The sequence below is a fragment of the Wyeomyia smithii genome, chromosome 3, assembly GCF_029784165.1.
Source record: "Wyeomyia smithii strain HCP4-BCI-WySm-NY-G18 chromosome 3, ASM2978416v1, whole genome shotgun sequence".
NCBI lineage: Eukaryota > Metazoa > Arthropoda > Insecta > Diptera > Culicidae > Wyeomyia > Wyeomyia smithii.
In genome coordinates, this window is record NC_073696.1 from 165289400 (window position 1) to 165310264 (window position 20865).

At 39.9% G+C, this 20865-nt stretch overlaps 3 protein-coding genes, 1 long non-coding RNA gene and 1 pseudogene across 6 annotated transcripts in view; 3 read left to right on the forward strand and 2 right to left on the reverse strand.

The window, feature by feature from the left end:
* Window positions 1–398, reverse strand: part of LOC129730678 (3-phosphoinositide-dependent protein kinase 1) — a 114090-nt gene extending 113692 nt beyond the window's left edge. For all 3 annotated transcript variants that reach the window (XM_055690206.1, XM_055690208.1, XM_055690207.1), the window contains exon 1: window positions 177–398. The gene's annotated coding sequence lies outside the window, so the exon portion shown is untranslated. The remainder of the gene's footprint in view (window positions 1–176) is intronic.
* Window positions 399–5187: 4789 nt separating this feature from the next.
* On the forward strand, window positions 5188–5675 carry LOC129730684 (uncharacterized). Its single transcript, XR_008728907.1, has 3 exons — window positions 5188–5296; window positions 5431–5490; window positions 5548–5675. It is a non-coding gene; the product is annotated as an uncharacterized LOC129730684 (long non-coding RNA).
* A 2093-nt stretch (window positions 5676–7768) lies between these two features.
* On the forward strand, window positions 7769–8767 carry LOC129728810 (uncharacterized). The gene has a single exon (XM_055687276.1). It carries the CDS (start codon window positions 7769–7771, stop codon window positions 8765–8767), a length of 999 nt encoding a protein of 332 aa, XP_055543251.1.
* Window positions 8768–8812: 45 nt separating this feature from the next.
* Window positions 8813–10270, reverse strand: LOC129730685 (uncharacterized; annotated as a pseudogene).
* Window positions 10271–11459: 1189 nt separating this feature from the next.
* LOC129730686 (uncharacterized) overlaps window positions 11460–20865 on the forward strand; it is a 139066-nt gene continuing 129660 nt past the window's right edge. The window contains exon 1 of the mRNA XM_055690215.1: window positions 11460–11604. Within this exon, the coding sequence (XP_055546190.1) occupies window positions 11577–11604 (28 nt within the window). The 5' untranslated portion in view covers window positions 11460–11576. The remainder of the gene's footprint in view (window positions 11605–20865) is intronic.

Below are 20865 nucleotides of genomic sequence, written 5' to 3' on the forward strand. Positions count from 1 at the left end.
TAAAAATGTTACAATACCGCACTTAATTGTTAATAGATTTCATAGATGAAAGTAGATACGTAATTGATGCCTTTGAAATGTTCAAATAAATAGCAAATTAAACTTTGATACTTCGTTTCACAGTGCAAATATCAAAATAAACTTAAAAATTAACATTTTTAATACTATTGACTTACTTGCACTGTTGTACTTAATGTAATTTTTTTCTGATATGCATCCTTATTCCTTAAATTTTTTAAAAGCTTAACAGGTCCATCACATAAATTTAGCAGAAATTCTACCTCTAACGCGATAATTCACATTAAATTATTATAAAAGTGTGTTTGCCACGGTTTATTTGTAAATCTTTGTAGATCGGATTCAAGAAAGGGTTGCTGATATTTTATCGATTTTTGATATTATCGATATCTGGCACTTACAACATCGATATTTTTGACCGATATTGGCGCGTTTGATATTATCGATATTTTGATATTGCGACTCGATATTGCTGCCCGATATTCTCGGTTGCCATCAGGTGAATGCTGCCGTCGAAATTTTGCCTACCAATCATAAATTCATCATGGCATCAAAATTAAATTTAAAATGCTTACAGGCAATATAAAATATTCATTGAAAGTGCACATTATATTGAAAACAAACGTTAAGGCTTGGTTTCTCCATTGATAAATATATTTATTCGAAAATAGGTCAATAGCAATTAAAGGACGTTTACTCTATTTCAGCTATTTTAGGGCAAATCAACTCAAAAGTATAGGTACCAGAATTGTTGGTACTAGAATCAATAAGTGGTAGATGGAAAATGTAAGCAGTTCGACAGAAATATGGTTGCCATATCTCCATTTTTATTGACAGCATGCTTAGAGCGAATTTCCAGAAATTTGGGTGTGGAACTTCTCGGGGCAATAACCACCACATTAAACCGATCAAATGCGATGCCTTGGTGTTGCATTGGGATGGCAGAATCGATGAATTTCAGTAAAGAATCGGTGTTACATAAGCGATAATATGAATGTTCAGGTGGGATGCTTCAGTAACTGGCTGGTGATTAGTCAATGGATCAGTGACGATTAGGAGACGCGACTCACGAAACGTCGGTTTAATCTGATTGGAAAATGCACCTTGCGTAAAGCGATCAGCAATCGGCCCGCTGTCGTAACGGATGAAATGAAATAGCAAACACTTCGCCGGAATATTCAATACTTAGGCATGAAACATGCTGAACGCCAACGCGACCGATCGGGTGAGATTATTGCCGTGGGTTAATGAACAACTCTACTCACGGCTGTTTATTAACCCTCGGCTAGAATCTCGCCCGATCGCTCACGTTGGCGTTCAGCTTGTTTCAAGCCTAACAGAAAGCCAACCCGGTGGCATCACTGACGTTTACGTTCAACATGAGTGAAGCTAGCATTAGCTGGATCACTGGATCAGTTTTACATGTAATTTGACAGCTGATTCATCGAAACACGAAAAAAAGCAGTGTTCATACGTGCATACAGTATCGGTGTTCAGTGGCAGTGTGCTTTTGTATTGTTTTCGGGAGATGTATATATTGCACGAAACTTCGAGTGCTTTGCTTGATGAAACAAAAGAAAAATGCGTTGCATTATTTCAGAATGTACACGACGTTTATTCTTGCCGATTGCGAACGGCGGTGTTTCTTGCAGGCAGCTGACATCACGCGATGATTTAAGGAATAACATTTCAACGTACGTGTAAATAAGATAGCATATCAGCGCCACTTTTAAACATTCACAAAGCTAAGTTAAGCTTTTTTTAAATAATTAAATTGATTCAAGCGCATAACTCTGTGCAACATATATTATGCTTCGCTCGTTGCGCTCACACTGCTGTGTGAACAAACCTTCAAAAACATAAATGAGATTAGCGCCACTGTCTTTCACGGCAGCTTCAGGAAACAAAGCCGATGCCACCGGGTTGCTGAAAGCCAAACAAAAAATATTCACTAAAGTCGCTTTTTACGCGGGGGTTACGTGTCGCGTAAATTCCGGAATCCGCGTAAATTCCGGAATCCGCGTTAATTCCGGAATCCGCGTAAAAAACCGCGTAAATTCCGGAAGCCGCGTAAATTCCGGAATCCGCGTAAATACCGGAATCCGCGTAAATTCCGGAATCCGCGTAAAAAAAGCCGCATAAAGAGCGACCTTACACGGTAAGAGTCGAAAACCCATTTATAGGTACTTTTAAAACCATTTCGCCAAAAAGTGAGCCAACCCATTTAGTGGGTAAACTCGATTAACCCATTAACGGGTAAACCGATTAAACATCAAAAACTGGGTACAAAATCACTCATTTTGAGAAATGAATTTTCTCAAAGAAATGGGTGAAATTTTACCCATTATTAAATAAACGGAAACTTTGTGATTATCACTCAAAAAAATGAAAAGAAGTTAAAGTGAAATCAATTATTTTTATTTATTTGCAAAAATGAATCTTATTTACGAAAACAGGAGTATTTTATCTGCTATCATCAATTGTCAGGATCGCTATTCTCTGCAACAAAGCCAATACCAGACGGATAGTGAACATTCTAGACCTAATATAAAAAAAATCTCACATTGTAAAATTCAATACTTGATATAACATACTGTTTACCTTGCAACTTCTTAAACGACGCAGTATCGAATCTCTTTTAAAGTCCTTCCAGGGCAATTGTTGACAAATAATAAACAAAACAGATCGTAGAAGTAACGAGTGCGAACAAATCGACAGAGCAAACTAAAACGATGCTTGAAGTATTTTTTCACCCATTAATGGGTAAACAAATGACCCATCTTTTTGCTAAGAACATGTCTTTCTAATGCGTACAATTTTACCCATTTCACATTTTTAAATTTACCCATTCTTTTGACAGCCGCATATGACAGAAAAAAATGGGTACAACAATACCCATTAATGGGTTTTCGACTCTTACCGTGTAGTGCATAAAGGAAAATATCGATAAAATATCCAAATTAGCGCGCAATATCGATGTTAATATCGATGCCGCTTTTAATATCGAAAAAGCAGATATCGATATTCTATTTTAAATATCGACAACCCTAATTCAAGAATATGTTAGCCAGAGATGCCAGATGTTTTTGAAAAATGTCTGCTCGAAAAACCGGAAAAATCTACTCGAAATCTGAAAAAAATCTATTCGTGATTCGAAAAAAAATTCGTTCGCAAAGGCAAAAATCTGCACACATTTTGAGATAATCTGTGCAAATATAAGGAGACTCTGACAAAAATCTGAACAAAATATATAAAATCTGCAAATATCTGCAAATCAACAAAAATCTGCACACGGGCTTTAAAAACGGCGTTTTGCAGACAAATCTGCACATCTGGTACCCTGATGTTAGCCTATGTTAGCTACACTCTGAAAAAAAAGCACGTAAAATTTACCGGGAAAAGTGACCGATTCTCATCCACCTTCTTTTCACGTAACTTTTGTCGATTTCTCGAAAGCCGACCATGTGTCAGTGTGTTAGTGTCAATCAACCAGGTGTTGGTCAGGTAATTGTTACCTGATTTTCACGTACCTTTTTACGTGATATTTAAGTGAAACCAAAAATAAAACGCATAAACCCCACATGATTTTCACGTACTTTTTACGTGTTATTCAGATGAAATCCACGTGATCTTTCAGTAAATAAAATACATGGCGCATATGACAAAATTTATTTTAAATTTTCAACAAATAATTACAATCTCCGAATTGACATTTCCGACAGGAGAGAAACAGGATTGGCCGAAACGATTGTCAACCGTTCATCCGCAGCTGGTGCCGGAGATGTTTTGCTCGAAGCTACCTGTTGATGATTACAATCGTTCCAGAAAGAATTCACCAACTGAAAATTCAAAAGATTTATATGTTTCTTTTGTTAATATGAATATTATTCTGGCTACTTACATTGCGTGTTTTCCAATAGTGAATTAGCTGGAGCAGCTCAGGAGTCCTTTGTACGCCATATTGACTTTTTTGCATGCTAAAAATTCACGTAAACATCGTTGTCAGAAACGTCAAACCACAGCCACACTTAACTTTGTGTTAAAAAAACACAAATACCAACGCGCTGTAACCATATACCGATGGTACGTGAATTGACAGTGAATCGTACGTGAAGTTTAGGTGAAAGTTACTAACGTCACGTAAAATGGCAGATTTTCGTAAGGTCAGTCACTTACGTGATTTTTCAGGTGGATTTTACGTGCGTATTTTTTAGAGTGTAGAGATACTCGAGAGCGAGAGATAAGCGATGAAAAAAACCGCTGATTTGGCAACTAGGTTTCACATATCAGAGGTGCCAGATGTCTTCTCAAAGCGCAGTGTTGACTAACTTTTTTACTCGACTCACTTGGCGTAAGTCCTGGGGAATAATAAAGTGCATCACAATAACCGTGAAGGTGTTAAATTTTATGTTTATGCTCAATTTTATATACTATGATCATGATTTTGTAGACCATACAGAGGGTTTGTGAACCACCAGTTAAAAATCACTGTGATGAAGCAACTTTGGAGCATTCTCAAATTATTGTTTAGAAACAGAACATGAAAAATGTGTAAAAATAAATATATTCTTTATTGAACCTTATTACAATACCTCTCAATGTGTGACCTTTCTTGTTCGTTTGGCTCAGATTTTGACATGCTCGTTTGGCTCACAACATCCTCTTCGCATATCTCTCTCTGAGTATTGCTAATGTTAGCCACAGGACATGACTAGCAATACTCAGAGGGAGAGATATGCGAAGAGAATCTTGTGAGCCAAACGAACATGTCAAAATCTGAGCCAAACGAACAAGAAAGGTAACACATTAAAAGGTATTGCAATCAGGTACAATAAAGGATATATTTTTCTTTACACGTTTTTCATGCTCTATTGCTTAACAATGAATTGAGAATGCTTCAAAGGTCTTTTGAAACCTTCGTGAGCAATGATTTAGTGCAGTTATGTTGGAAAAAATTGTTGAAAATAATTTACTATTTGAGTGTTTTCGTTTATCGCGTCTCCTGAAAAATTCACTTGATGGCACATGTACCACTTTTGCTCTCAACGGCTCATATATCCGCAGCACAAGTAGAGTGAGCCGGTGGCTGTTGATAATCTAACACAAAGCGCTTCATTGTTTTTAGCCACTGCGTGTTCTGTGCTGGCAACGTGATTGTGGACAGCAATCAAGACCCCACCGCCGGATTTTTTTTTCCACTTTTAGAAATATTTCTATCGCAGCGATATACGTTTAAGTGCGGAGGAAAAAGCGACCTATCTGTTACAGTTGAGTCCAAGTAAGTTTCCGTAAAAGCGAAAACATCTATATCGAGTTCTAATGCAGCCATATAGACTATTTTCTGGCGCTCGCTTCCTTTTATGCTGTTCATATTTTGGTAATACACATCTTATATTCGTTTCTTTTTTACAGGTTTTGGAGCATTTACCAAAACTGTAGAATTCAATAAGCGCGAATTCAAAACCGGGTCAGGTATGTTTTTAGAATAATCATTCGTAACAATATTACATGAGTGGTGTACTATTTCAGATGGATGGTTATTACTGTGTGCTGGTAAGTGGTGTAAGGAAATTGTCAGGATTGGACTCGACATCTCTACATTCGGCTCGAAATGGCATCGACACAGGTTCATTCACAAATTCACGAAAATAAATACCCTTTTGCCAGCTCGAGGGCTGCATCGCCTTTTCTTTATATTGAAGATCAATTCCTACTTTGAACGAGACAAATGTCATCCGATTTAGATCGGCGTCTCTGCGTACCAATTTGACAACATCTATAGGGCCCTCGACTTTTAAATTCTGCTGAACTAACTTAGAAATTTCGTCCACAGTGGCTTGCGGCGAGAATCTAGATAGAAACAGCCAAATTTTTTTGCTCGAGGGACAATGGGTATAACCGGGACAGACAAGCCGTGCGCTGGCTCTTTATCTCCGCAAAGCATTCTAGGAACATTATGCTCATCGTGTGGTGGATCCACCAAAATACGGGGTCGTTTCGGTGGCCGTTCCTCGGTTCTCAAAATTGATTTTGGAGTTTGGGAGCATCACGAAAAGTGACATTGCTCATAAGCTTTCGGCAAGCCTGACACATCCAAAAAATCGCGACACTAGACTTCACCTCTGCCCATATTGCGGGGTTGAGCCTCGAACATCCGACGTGAAAAATAGATTTGCAGAAGCCTTAACAGGTAACCATATCAGCGTCGGCCGGGATCGCACTAGCACAAGCATTGCAAAGATGCTCCATTGTATAATTCGCTTTTACACAGTTTTAATCAGATTTGCGGTTGAACTTTCACTATTCGTGATCGTAGACACTATCAAACAAGTTTTAGCACTACTCAAAACTTACGTAAGTATCATTTTATCACTACAAATTTCGAAAAAACTGCGGAGATCGTTTCACTATACGTGTTTGTTTGTAAACAACCGAACTGTTCAGCAGTAGAGCAGTAGCAGTATGGCATACCTCGTAATTATCCTGTATACTAAATAGTTAACTGCGAAATCTGTGTACAATAAATTAGATCAATTACCGAAACGAAATGTAAAGTCCTGCCTTTTTTTTACAAAGTCGAATTTGGAAAAGAAATTTCCTTGACTAGAGCTCTTGGCGATATTGTGAAATCGAAAAAAAACAATCAGTATTTTTTCTCTCCAAGAATTTAACATTTTCAACGAAATCGTCAGTATGCAAAGTCCATCAGCTATCGGAATCCAAAACTACTCTGAACGACTAGAACAGTGGTTCTCAACCGGGGGTCCGTCGCGAGACTTATCTAGGGGGACCAGGAAGCTCTTGGCAAATTTGATAGGTATATATATATGTATGTCTGTGTGTGTGTGTGTGTGTGTGTGTGTGTGTGTGTGTGTGTGTGTGTGTGTGTGGGTGTGTGGGTGGGTGTGTGTGTTTGTGTGTGTGTGTGTGTTTGTGTCTGTGTGTGTATGTTTGTGTCTGTGTGTGTGTTTGTGTCTGTGTGCGTATGTTTGTGTCTGTGTGTGTGTATGTTTATGTCTGTGTGTGTTTATGTTTATGTGTGAGAAAGATATTTAGTCACATCATTTCCTTTTCTTGTTCCGTCCGTCAGTGATCAACACAACAGTCGCCCGACGGAAAGTTAGCGAATATAAAAAAGCGTCATTTAAGCTTGAAAGATTACTCGAAATGCCAGAAAAGTATTCAAGAAATTGGCGTTGCCAACAACCGAAAGTAGCGGAAATGATATTGCAGAGCCTCAAAAATAGGAACATTAAGGACCAAATGCCAGAAAGGGACAAAAAAAAAGAACAAAAAAAAAACAAATAAAGTTCAAAAAGATACCCCGAAGAAAATGTAGGAAAAAGATTTGTGAAAAAGGTTTATAAGTTTCAGGATATAAAAGAATTATATTAAAAAGGCAATATCGACGTATATCTTTTCCTCAAGCCAAACAATAATCGTTGTCAAGATGAATGGGGTTACTTAAAGTTGGTCCGACAAGGTTAAATACTTGGGAATAATTCACAATAAGAAGCTTATTTTCAAAGAGCACATTGAGAGTAGACAAGCAAAGTGCATCAAATATACAAGATGTGGCAATGGAATTCTAAACTTTGTTTAAAAAATAAACTTTTGATTTACAAACAAATTTTTAGACCAGCAATGCTTTATGCTGTGCCGATCTAGTCGAGCTGTTGTTTGACAAAGAAGAAAACGCTTCGACAAAAATCGTCGCAATCCTCAATTGCTACGATAAGCTCTCTTAAGTATGTGGTATCACTATCTGTATGGATATAACTTTCTTGGATTTAGTAAAAATACACTTGCGAAAATATATGCGAAACATCGAACAACCCTCTCAAACTGGATAAAAATTTACGAAGAGAACAAGATTTTCAAGCGGAAAGATAGGGAACAGGTGTATCTCAAGTTCAACTCCGACCAGAGAAGGTGGCTGGTCGATCGTTACAAGGACTGTCCCATTCTTTACATTGACGAGACCAAGTCACAATTTGAGCGAAGATTTTACAAAACAATAAGCACAGCTTCTATATGCCGAATCCTTCATGAAGAAGGACTCTCCTGGAAAGTTTTAGAACGCCGGGCAATCCAAATACGAATACTGGGCATCTACAGGTTTGCCTCGGATATGTCTCTTGTCACCTGGGATATTCATTCACTGGTATTTCTCGACAAAGCATCGTGCGATAACCGAAGCATGCTCAGAAATAAAGGGTATGCTCGAGTTGGGCAAAAAATCATATACAGAGGAGAATTTGTACGTCGGCCTCTCTGTTCCCTGCTCAGTTTCATAGGGTACAACGGAGTACTCGATACCTATTCCACCGAAGGCACGTTTACCAGAGAAAAATTTTTCAACTGCGTTCGTTCTTTCGCTACTTCCTGTCTAGTACAGCGAAACCCTGGAGCATACTCTGTATGGATTCTCGATAGAGCGAGAATCCATTGTCATAAATCGATAATCGAATACTTGCGATCATTGGGTATTGTAGTTTTTTTTCCTTCTTATGCCCCATTTTACAACCCAACTGAATTTCTCTTTGGGTATCTCAAGAAATACTTGAAACGGGTCTACGTAGAAAATAGTTCCAAAAATCTCACAGTTGTCATCGCTGAGGCTTTCCGACACTTCAAAAACTACGATTTCACAAGAGTGTTCGCAAAATGTGGTTATCTTCCTGGAAGGCAATTCGATCCCAGTCGGGGTTTGGGACTAGATATTAAGAAGTTCGGATTTGAAACTTAACATAAAACATTTTCTCATTTTATTCCATCAATGTATTTTATAGAAAAATAAACGATGTTCGGCTTCATTCGGAAATTGTTTTTAATCAGCCACAGGTAAAAATGAACAAACTTAAATCAAATCATGATCTACGTCGAGGCAGTTTGTAATACTATGAGCAAGCTCAACCGAAAATTTATTTTCCTTCACACTCACTGAAGTGTTCATTGCTGCTAACATGTCGTCGTATTCTTTCTGCTTAGCCTCCATCATCGAAATCCTTTCTCCCATAATATTCAATATGTTGCTCGCTTGTTGGTGATCATTTTTCAGTTCGCCGAGTATGTTTCGGAATGCAGAGTTAACCGTGCTGGCCACCTGTAGATCAAGTCTTGCTTTTACCAAAATTGTGTCACTATGGACAGGTACACTGCGAAAAAGGTTAATAAGATGTTCGGGAGGCGCCTGGTTTTTCAATACGGCTTGCTCGATATCCAACATGCCCAGCATCCCCAATTAACGTCGTCACCTGATAGGTACTTTCCGTGTATGCGTTTGAGCTCCTCCTTCAGCCGGTTTATGGAAGTTACAGATTCCGCACCCGAACGGTCAGTTTCTAATGGGCGAAGGAGCTGGTTTTCAACAAGACGCCATTTCTCAAGACTTGTAACTGATTCCGAGTACTTGTATACGATTACGAAAACTTCTTTTACTATCCAATTTACCAAAGAATTGCTATCTACTTTAGAGGGAGCAATGTTTTTCTTGCTAGATTTATCCTGAAAAACAACAAATGTATCATCACGTTCATCGTATTTCGGCGAAAATTCAACCCACTTAGGGTCAGCTCGTGAATCGGACGGTTCCGAGAAAAAAACGGCGCGATAAACAAACTTGGAACAGAACTCCCAAATTTTTAGAACAACTTCTTCGGTTGTGTCTCCATCAACGTTAACCGTCCCGCAGTTTTCATATGACTTTTGATTTTTGAACTTCTTCAAGTAAACTGCGGCTTGGAATCTGAACTTCTTTCCGCTCAATACTGCCGTTATACTCTTCATGTTGGCGCAGAAACTCCGATTAATCTTTGCCTAAAATCATTGAATTTCATAACCAATGCATATTGTGGCATGTAAAAAAATCCAACTCTTACCTTTTTTGCTGGTAGACCCTTGGAAGTCGATGGCTCAGACTCAGTACTAAAATCCGAGCAAACATCGTGTGGCGGCTGTTCCGAATCTTCCAGGTATTCAGAATCGTACAAAACATCGTCGTCAATCTGCAGCGGCTCTGCGGAATATTCATATTCGTTTCGTCCTCCAATCTCCATCATTTCATTCTCGAGGTTGTGAGCATTCTTATCGATTTCCTCTGTATCCCCCATTGTACGAAATTGATGCGTTCCAGGATTTCAATTTTTCACATAAAGTGCATGCTCCAAATGTTCAACACCAAACAGAAACAAGCAATGATTTTTACGTAAAAAGTGCTGGCAGCGGTATTGTGATGCCGAAATTCGTCGCCTAATATTTATATACAGTATGGTTGCCAGATTCATTATACTGTTTGGACTGCTTCATTTACTTCATACCATACTGGCGCAGTCGCCGCGGGGTTCGAAGGGTTCAAGTTAGTTTGATCGTGATTCGTGTAATTATCCTGAAATCCACAATATTTATTCGAACTTGAACTACCTTCTCAAGTAACGGGAAATACTGCAATGAATTTATATATGTAGAGCAACATGTCAAAAGGATCTATCTGCTTTGATCGATTTTTTGATCGATCGGTTTCTTTCAACCACCACGGCTTATTAAACACGTTTCATGATATGTCCTTCACACCATTTGATAGCGGAAAGCTTTTTAAATAAAAACCACCTTGGGAATAGTTACTTTAGCTGAACTATTAAACAAATGAAAAGTCAATCAAGAAAATCGATGAAAGAAGATAGATCCTTTTGACATGTATTATTATCTCTGCATGCTTGCAGTGAAAAATTTACCACTGGAAAAAAATGGGTTGTTTAGCTATATCGGTTTTTTATATCATCTGAAAGAGCTGCATTTTCTAAACAATACGTGATTTACAAAAAATTTCTATCGTCCTTCAATTTTTAAATCACGAATTAAAACTGCTCCAAATTGCTACAATGAAAGTTCGCCCATGTACCAACTGTCATTTTAGCGATTTAGAGCGATATTTAATTCTTCATTTGGAAATCGAAGGACAATGATATAAAATTTTAAAAAATCACGTTTTTCTCGGAAAATTACACTATTTTAGCTGATACATATAAATGAAAAATTCGTGAATAGCAAAACAACCCAATTGCGGATAGTTTTTGTGCAGATTTCGAGCAGATTTTGGCTATTTTTCGAGCAGTTCCAAATATATTTCAAAAGCATTTGGCATCTCTGCTGTCATCAGTGATACCAAATGTACAGATTTGTCTGCAAAACACAGATTTTTGGAGTCCGTGTGCAGATATTTATCGGTTTGCAGATATTTGCATTTTTTTCACGGTTTCTGCAGATTTTTTAAGAGACTCCTCATATTTGTGCAGATTTTCTTAAAATGTGTGCAGATTTTTACAGACTTTTGCCTGCGCGAGCGAAATTTTTTCGGATCACGGACGGATTTTTTTCAGATTTCGAGCACATTTTTCCGGTTTTTCGAGCAGTTGCAGACATTTTTCAAAACATCTGGCATCTCTGGCTGTCATTACCTATATTGTTAGTAATAAAAATATTTTCGTTGAAGAAGAAATCCGATCTCTTCACTTGATATAAAAATATACGAAATATTGAAGATTTTTTCATTCTTTACTATGGAAACATTTAATTTGGCCACAAAAGGTATGTTAAGGATTGTTAGGTTTAATTTCACGCTATCGAGTGTTTACATGAAAAATCTCGTACTCCACCCACTAATGATACCACAATGAACTATAAATAAATACTGAACTTAGGCGGCGGCTTCTAAGCAGCGACAGCTGAAAATAAATTTTAATATATTTGGTCTATATAGAATGTTTCATATTAAATATTAATAATTCAATTTTGCAAACATGAGAAATATCATAATTTTTTGGGCCTGTGTCTATAATTGAGATCAACAGTTGTGAAAAATACTTGTAAGTTACCATAAAATTCGATGTCGCATACGTATTACATCAATTATTCATTTTTTCTAATTTCCTAATATTCGTTGATTACAATAAGTTTTCGTTAGGGTTTCCTGATGCATAATTCCTGGTACCTTTTATTGGCTATGAAATATCCATGTAGAATACTAGAAAAATTACAGTGGTTGTGTCCAAGACACGAGCACATAGCTTCCGTAGGACCACATAGCTTCCGTAGGACCACATAGCTTCCGTAGGACCACATAAATTCGGATTTTGGATGAAAATCTTAAACAATACAATTTGTTTTTGTAATTTCCATTTAGATAAATAATTTAAGTATTTTTTCTGGACAAATTGGTTCGTGCTTAATTAACCCATTAGGGCTCAAATTTTTGATTTGTTGAAAAAAAAAACTAAAGCGCTCATATGGCCACATTCATTAGAAAAAAATCTATATTTCAGTTTGTTACTTTGTAAAAATGTGAAGCCCACCAAAAAAACGAAGCTAGGTACTAAGGTGAGCGAAAAAAAGTTGAGATACCAAGTTTTTTATAGATATTCATTTTTAGTAAGAATGTTTATTGTACCTACAGCTAAAACATAGAAAATCGAATATGAGAGGTAAATAACTTTTTTATTGTTGTTGGGTATTTTTATCTTTGTTAATGCAAGCCTTGTTTGTTGCTAATTTGTTTCTTAATTAAAAAAAATATTTCTACAGATTCTGAATTTTGAGTTCTTCAAAAAAAGTAATTCTAGCAAGCTTGCAAATAATTTCGTAATATTAATTCCCTAACAAAAAAAAACAGCTTGCAAATATAGGTAAACATTACGCTTAATGCCTGATTTGTTTCTATCATGTTCCAGAAAGTGTTCTATTGTACTTAATGTTAGAAGAAGTTATTAGTTATTGTAGATTTATTGAAGTAGAATAAATTTAAGCCATTCGTATGGTGTGGTGAGATCCCCAAAGATCTCAATGACGGTTCTTCAAAAATAAGATTCAATTCAGCAGAATTGATTTTACCTTTGTGCCGCTTAATATTTTCTAAACCATCGGTTTTCAAAGCACTTCGCTGTAATTCCTTCTTACCTACATCACACACATGCCTTGACCGCATAGCAGCGTTAACCAAATTATCCATAGTAGTCTTGTTATTTGCGTTACTATTAGCAATATTATGCCATTTGTCTTCCTTTTGGAAAACGGAGACGGGACACGAGGCATATGGACGCAAGGCATATGGATGTTAGGCATAGTATGCTAGGCATACAGACGCGAGGCATAATGGATACGAGGCATACTGCCAAAAGGCATAACGGACGCGAGGCCGAATGGACGCAAGGCGGAATGGACGCGAGGCCGAATGCGATGTTGTACGATCGCATGAGATCCAATTATGTAGTTCAGGTGTTAATATATTCCTAAAGAGTTTATGTTGGGTATAATACTTTTCTTGAAATCATGCGGCGAAGACGCATAATCGAGGGCAAGGAAACGAGGCGGCACTAAGCCGCCGTGGTTTTTTGCGGTCCGAGCCGGCCGCCGACCCGCCGTCGGAAGCGGCGGCCTCTCACACCCAAACGACTGATCTACTGGTTTGCTAGGTCTACTCAAACAGAGTTTTCTTCCCTTAGTTAAGTCCGAACGAGCGGTAGCGAGTAAGGACAGCATTCGCTCGAACAGCGAGTCGGCCGAAGGCCGCGAGTGTATTGCTTTCCAAATGACACTTTGGAGCGAAATACATGTTATTGAAAGAGGGCTGTGATGATGATGACGATAATAACATATTCCGCATCACTTCTCCTTGGCCTCGTGTCCTCTCGGCCTTGTGTCCATTCGGCCTCGCGACCATTCGGCCTTGCGTCCGTTCGGTCTCGCGTCCATTCGGCCTCACGTCCATTCGGCCTCGCGTCCATTCGGCCTCGCGTCCATTCGGCCTCGCGTCCATTCGGCCTCGCGTCCATTCGGCCTCGCGTCCATTCGGCCTCGCGTCCATTCGGCCTCGTGTCCATTCGGCCTCGCGTCCATTCTGCCTCGCGTCCATTCGGCCTCGCGTCCATTCGGCCTCGCGTCCGTATGCCTCGCGTCTGTATGCTTAACGGGGTGTCATCTTGGAAAACACTGGCAGGATGAGCTTTGCCATCGTCTGGGTATCCTCTAGAACAGTAGTTCCCAACCTTCTGTTTTAGACTTTCAACAAACGGGTTTTTTACTGTTCGTTAAAAGGTGTCCCACATAAAATGGCATCACGAAAAAAAGCTACAGGAAATTACCAAGTAGACCGATCCTTTTCAAACTTTTAGGCAATAAAATATCATCCATTAGTAAGCTTTTGACATATTTATTTCATTCAACTCCAATGGTATATCCACAGACAACCAGACATGCCACTCGATGACGATTTCATCGACCAGAAAAATAACGATAATTTTGAAATTTTGCTTAGTGGGCTATAATGCCGCTAGTGTCGCTATAAGCAAGCGTGCACATTCATTATCGAAGACAAAAACTATCAATAATGCTGCTCACTTGTGATGATTTAAGCAAGCGTGCGCATCGTGCGCACCCATTAGCAAAGACAAAAACCATTTTACGAAAATAAGTAAGTAGGTAATAAGCTCACACGGTGGCGCATGAATGCACCGTTTCGAATAAGGACGAAAATTGAGATATTATTCACAACACTACGTTAAACAAGCAAAATCATGAATATTTGAACTCAATTCGCCCCTAAATCTAAAATCAAAGCTATGATATGTAATTGTTCTTCATTGAAATGTTTGTTAATGTTCAGGAAAGACATTTGAGGAAAAATAATAGGTATCTTAGGGACCATCCATTAATGATGTCACGCGTTTAGGGGGGGAGAGGGGGTTTCAATTACTGTGACACTTTGTGACATATGGGGGAGGGGGGGTTAGCTTGAGTGTGACATCACAATTTAACTCGAAAAAAAAAATAAATTAATAAAAAAGTCACATACCTAATCACAGAGTTCAACTCAGAACTATTCATGATATTTGCATCATTTATTTATAGCTCTACGATCCCTTTTTTTGCTTAAGATTTGCTTTAGATAAAATAATTGACTTGTTTTTTCTCGGAAAAAAGCATAATGTTCGTTAATTCTGTTTTACCGTGCATGTTCGTTTATGAATGCCAGCGCAATTTCATTAAATTTTAGTGTCTCAATCCAATCAATACAAAAATTGTGACAAAACGTGAATAAAAATGCTTGGCTTTTGTAACATGTGGAGAAGATTTGCATTGCGAATTGATTGAAGAAGAGGAACTAAATATTGATGGTCTTTCAAAAATCAGCAACGATGCTGCAGTTACTGTCTCGGCTTTCTATGTCGTCGATATGCGACTCCATCAACAGCATCCTTGGAATAAGAACTGAACGCTTTTTCTAGTTATCTTCTATAATCTTATTTTCCTTTTTGTTTCAGTTTTTCTTTCAGTAAAATCGTTCTTATTAGGAAAAAATGCATTCTTAACAAATTTCTCGATTTTCAATCAATTGTTACCAAAGAAAAGGGAGGGGGGGTATTCAAACGTGACGTAATTAGGGGTGAGGGGGTCAAGAAAGTTGAGACAGCTTGTGATAAGGGGGAGGGGGGGAAGTTAATTTTTTCCAAATTTTGCGTGACATCATTAATGGATCGTCCCTTGGTGACCGAGGGGTCAACAAATTCAATCAAACAAAAATGCCATAATCATTTTTTTCTCTATTCCTAACTGATATGTGTATTTATATCAAATTCTAAAGACCTTGTGCACCTAGTGGCCTGGTTTCAGCGAGAATTGCTCAATTACAAAGACTTACTGGTGTTGAAACATGAGAAGCTATGTCAAATAAAATTATTAACAATTTTCGACAAAAATCGTTGCAATTCTCGATTGCTACGATGAGCTCTCTTTATAGCCAATAAGTTAGCAAATAAGTTAGTTGTAAGGTTATTCCCGTTTTTTGACAAGTAGGTTTAGATCCCTACGAATGATAAGTCCTAATTGCGAAAGCAAACAAATCCTAACAATTTAAATTACAAATTTTCAACAGTGTTGAGAAGTCACCATTTGTGATTTGTCACACAAACTGATTATTTACTGCTATTTATCATAAATACTTAAGCTACTAACAAACCCCCCTTTAAAAAAACATATGACTTGCCAAATCAAAGTGAAGTCTATAGTACTAGCCAAACCTAGTGGTAGGCTTGTTATCCTCAATATGTAAAAAGAGCTGAGTTGAAATTCACCATGGTTATTGATTATGCGGGATGAGAAGAATGCCCGAAAAAACGTTGTTAAGAAACATAACAACCCCCTTTTATCGAGTGCGAGAGAGGTGGTAGATACGACGCGTGGAAGACAGCATAACGGCTGGTTCTATGCCGAGTGCCACCTCCAAGTAAAACTAAGGATCTGGGCGGATGAACAAATGCCGAACGACTGATTGGAAGGCCTCATATGCCTGCACCATCTATTTGTGGATTTCAAGGCAGCATACGACTCAGTGAAAAGAAGCAAGCTGTGGCAGATCATGCTGGAACACGGTTTTCCGACGAAACCAATTAAGCTGAGTCGTATGACGCTGAAAGAATCGGATAGCTAGCGGATAGCTAGCGAGACATCAGTCGCGTTCGTAACGTTGGGTGGACTGAAGCAGGGGGATGTGCTCTCTAACTTACTGTTCAACATCGCCCTTGAAGGTGCAGTACGAAGAGCAAACGTGCATAGAAACGGTACGATCATGACTAGGTACAGTGGAAGCCGCGAAATCCAGCATTAGCCGCGAAATTAACAAAAATCCGCGAAATGCCGCGAAAACCAGCAACACGGACAAAGCTAAAGATTAATGGGCACCTTGATGGCAACGGTAGTTTTTTTTCCTACGCAACCAAAACGATGGCTCTCTTACAACAAGATTTTGTCAGGGTTGAATTGTTGTCGGACGGTTCGGTTACTAGATTCTCTTCCGGTGAAGATTTTTGCCGATTGGGGACCTGCATGATATAATTCCAGAGTGCAAAATCGAAGTTGCAAGATGTACCTACTTATTTCAAGTAGCAAGCATTTTTGCATTTTTAAAAATACGCGATTGATATTACAATTTGGGTAAGTACTCGGAACGCGGACCATTTTTTGGACTTTTCCGATTGGAAAATAAATATTTATCGATTCCCGGAAACTCGATAGATGCGTAATGCAGCCGCAGCGTGAGTCAGAATAACTTGAATAATGCGTGCCTGTCGACACCAAACTATGCTTGAAGACACTTTAACACAGTAGTCCGTACTACAAATAAATCATGAATATACGATTAAATTACCGTAAATTAAATTAAATAAACTAATAATAATTTTATTGTTTATTGTTGCAGTTTATTTGACGTTTTCAAAAGAAAAGGTTGCCGCGAAATTACCGTGAATTTTAAATATTTTCTATTTTGCCACCCGCGAATTTTCAACTTTTTTGCCGCGAATTACCACTGTCTCATCACGAAATCTTACATGCTTCTTGGTTTTGCGGGCGACATTGGTATCGACCGTAGGGCCGTGGAGGAGACCTTCGTACCTTTTAAGAGGGAAGCAGCGAGATTTTGAATTGTCATTAGTTCTGCCAAAACGTGGCAGATTGTAGGGAGCGTGGGAGTTCTCGTGGTGTTGGTGCTAAGGTGGAGTAAGATGGGGAACGATTTGAAGTGGTTGACGAGTTCGTTTATCTTGGTACGCTTGTGACATGTGACAACGATATGAGCCGTGAAGTGAAACGTTGAGTTGCAGCTGCGAACAGGGCCTTCTACGGATGGCCATACACTTACCTTACTTACCAAACAGTCCCAAGCCGTGGTGTGGCCTTTGCTGTACGTAAGAGTCGTCTTCATTCCACTCGGTCCATGGCTGCAGTTCGCCAGCTCTGCAGTCTGCGTAGGGTCCGCTGGTCGTCTTCCACCTGATCGATCCACCTTGCCCGTTGTGCACCTCTCCGTCTCCTCCCTGACGGATTGGTTTCAAGAACCATCTTTACCGGGCTGTCGTCTGACATCCTTACAACATGCCCAGCCCACTGCAACCTGCCTATCTTAGCGGTGTGGACGATAGATGGCTCCCCAAGCAGCTTCTGCAGTTCGTAGTTCATTCGCCTTATCCACACTCCGTTTTCCATCTGCAGTCCACCGAAGATGGTACGCAACACCTTCCGCTCGAAGACCCCAAGGGAGCGTTGGTCCTCCACAAGCATAGTCCATGTCTCATGCCCTACCGGACTACCGGTCTGATCAGCGTCTTGTAGATGGTTAACTTAGTGCGGCGACGAATTCTACTCGATCGGAGCGTCCTCCGGAGACCCAAGTATGCTCGATTTCCTGCCATAATGCGCCGTTGAATTTCTCTGCTGGTATCGTTGTCGGCAGTTACCAGTGAGCAAAGATACACGAACTCATCAACCACCTCGATTTCATCACCACCAATTTGAACTTGAGGTGGGAGGTTAGCACTGTCCTCTCGTGAACCCCTTCCTTTCATGTACTTCGTCTTCGATGCATCGATGACCAGTCCAATCCGTTTGGCTTCAGCCTTTAGTCCGATGTACGTATCCGCCATCTTCACAAAGGTCCGAGCCACAATGTCAATATCGTCGGTGAAACCAAACAGTTGAACCGACTTTTGGAATATCGTGCCACTCGTGTTAATCCCCGCTCTTCTAATGACATCTTCCAGGGCAATGTTAAACAGTCGATCCATCGTCGCTTTGACCAACCGCGTCCGGAAATCCGTAGTCGTGCATAATTAGCCATAGCTTGTCCCGATCGATTGTGTCGTACGCCGATTTTAAATCGATGAACAAATGATGTGTGGGCACGTTTTATTCGCGGCATTTCTGCATAACCTGCCGAACCGCGAATATCTGATCCGTGGTGGCGCGGGCACCCATAAATCCCGCCTGGTAGTGCCCCACGAACTGCTTCGCAAATGGTGATAGTCGATGGCAAAGTATTTGGAAGAGTACCTTGTAGGCGGCGTTCAACAGAGTGATTGCCCGGTAATTGCAGCACTCTGGTTTGTCGCCCTTTTTGTAGATGGGACACACAAAACCCTCCATCCACTCCTCCGGTACTCGTTCTTCCTCCCAAACCTTGACAATGACAGAGTGCACGGCTCTAGCCAGTGTTTCTCCACCGTATTTCAATAGCTCGCTGGGAAGTTGGTCCACTCCAGCAGCTTTATTGTTTTTCAGCCGACCAATCTCTTCCTCCACCTCCAGAAGATCGGGGGCTGGAATTCTGATGTCTTCTGCTCGTGCACCAAGATTAATTGCCATACCGTCCTCGCGCTTTACTGCATCGCCGTTTAGATGCTCGTCGAAGTGCTGCCTCCACCTTTCGATCACCTCACACTCGTCTGTTAAGAGGTTGCCGTCCAAGCTCCTGCACATATCGGCTTGCGGCACAAAGCCTTTGCGGGAGCTGTTCAGCTTCTCGTAGAACTTCCGAGTGTCGTTATGTCGTTAGCTTGGTACAGCTCTTCCATCGCTACGCGATCTCGGTCGTCTTGCTGGCGCTTCTTCCTTCGGAGGACTGAGTTTTGGGTGTTCCGTGCCTGTCGGTATCGTTGCAGCATTCTCGCCTGTGCTGCATTCTTCTCCTCGACTAACCGTTTGCATTCGCCGTCAAACCAGTCATTTCTATGATTCGGGGCCCTTGTACCTAGTAGCGCTACTGCAGTACTACCTATGGCGGATCGGATACTTTTTCCAGCCATCTTCAAGGGTAGCTGCGCCAAGCTGCTCTTCCGTAGGTAGCACTGCCTCCAGCTGCTGCGCGTATTCCTGTGCAGCCTCGGCGTCCCGCAGTTGCTCAATATTTGGTCGCGGCGTTCGACTTCGGCGGGTGTTATACACCGTCGATAGTTTCGAGCGCATGCACACAGCTACTAGGTCGTGGTCCGAGTCTATATTCGCACTGCGGTAGGTGCGAACGTTGATGATGTCGGAGAAAAACCTGCCGTCGATTAAAACGTGGTCGATTTGGTTCTCTGTCTGTTGGTCGGGTGATCTCCAGGTGGGTTTGTGGATACCTTTGCGGGGGAAGAAGGTACTTCGGAATACCATACGACGGGAGGCCGCAAAGTTTATGCACCGATGGCCGTTATCATTAGACACGGCATGCATATACACTACTACACGTTATTAGAGTCCATCTATACATCACGTGAACAGTTTGGGAGGGTGGGTTTGGATGAAGGCAAAAATTCACGGCCTATATGGTCTGTAACTGCTTAGTGTTTAATATCTGCTTGATTCTCTCGTGGTTGTACTTTGTAATACAGTCAATACACAACCTATATTACATGTAAAAAATCTTGGAAAATCCGTGTGTCCATGTTTCCCTACCTTAGTGTTTCCGTCTTGCCCGCTATATATTTTTCAAACAATCATAGCTCTTTATTGGAACATCGAAATTCTGCTGGATTTTCACTAGAAAACCGAGGACAGACTAATTAAACACTTTACTATCGGGAACAGATGAAAACACATAAGTTTCACGAGTTTTCCACTATTTTCCGTGGAATGAAAATTACATTAAATAGCGCGTTCACGAAAATAATCTTTGTTTTACTTACAAATTTGACAGTTTGCTTGTTGAAAACCGATATGCATCTCAAAAGTATTAACACACTACAAAGAAAGTATTCGCATCACTCAACTATCATAATACATTCTAGTTTGTGAAACATTAAAAGTGTCCATTTTACCCGCAATTTCCGTCTTTACCTACTTTCCCATACCTCGAGACTAAATCCTAATGTCGTTTTCGTTTTCGCGGTGTAGCTACACTCAAACGACACTTTTGACACCGTAAATGTTTTATTTGACTTTTCGGACTACCGTGCTGGATCGAAACCCGTACAGTATCGAAATCCGTACACCTTGATGTTTTTTCAGTTTTAAGCATTATAAAAATGAAAATTCATATGATAG

Coding starts and splice junctions, on each gene's coding strand:
- LOC129728810 (XM_055687276.1), top strand. CDS start 7,769: ATGTGGTATCACTATCTGTATGGATATAACTTTCTTGGATTTAGTAAA.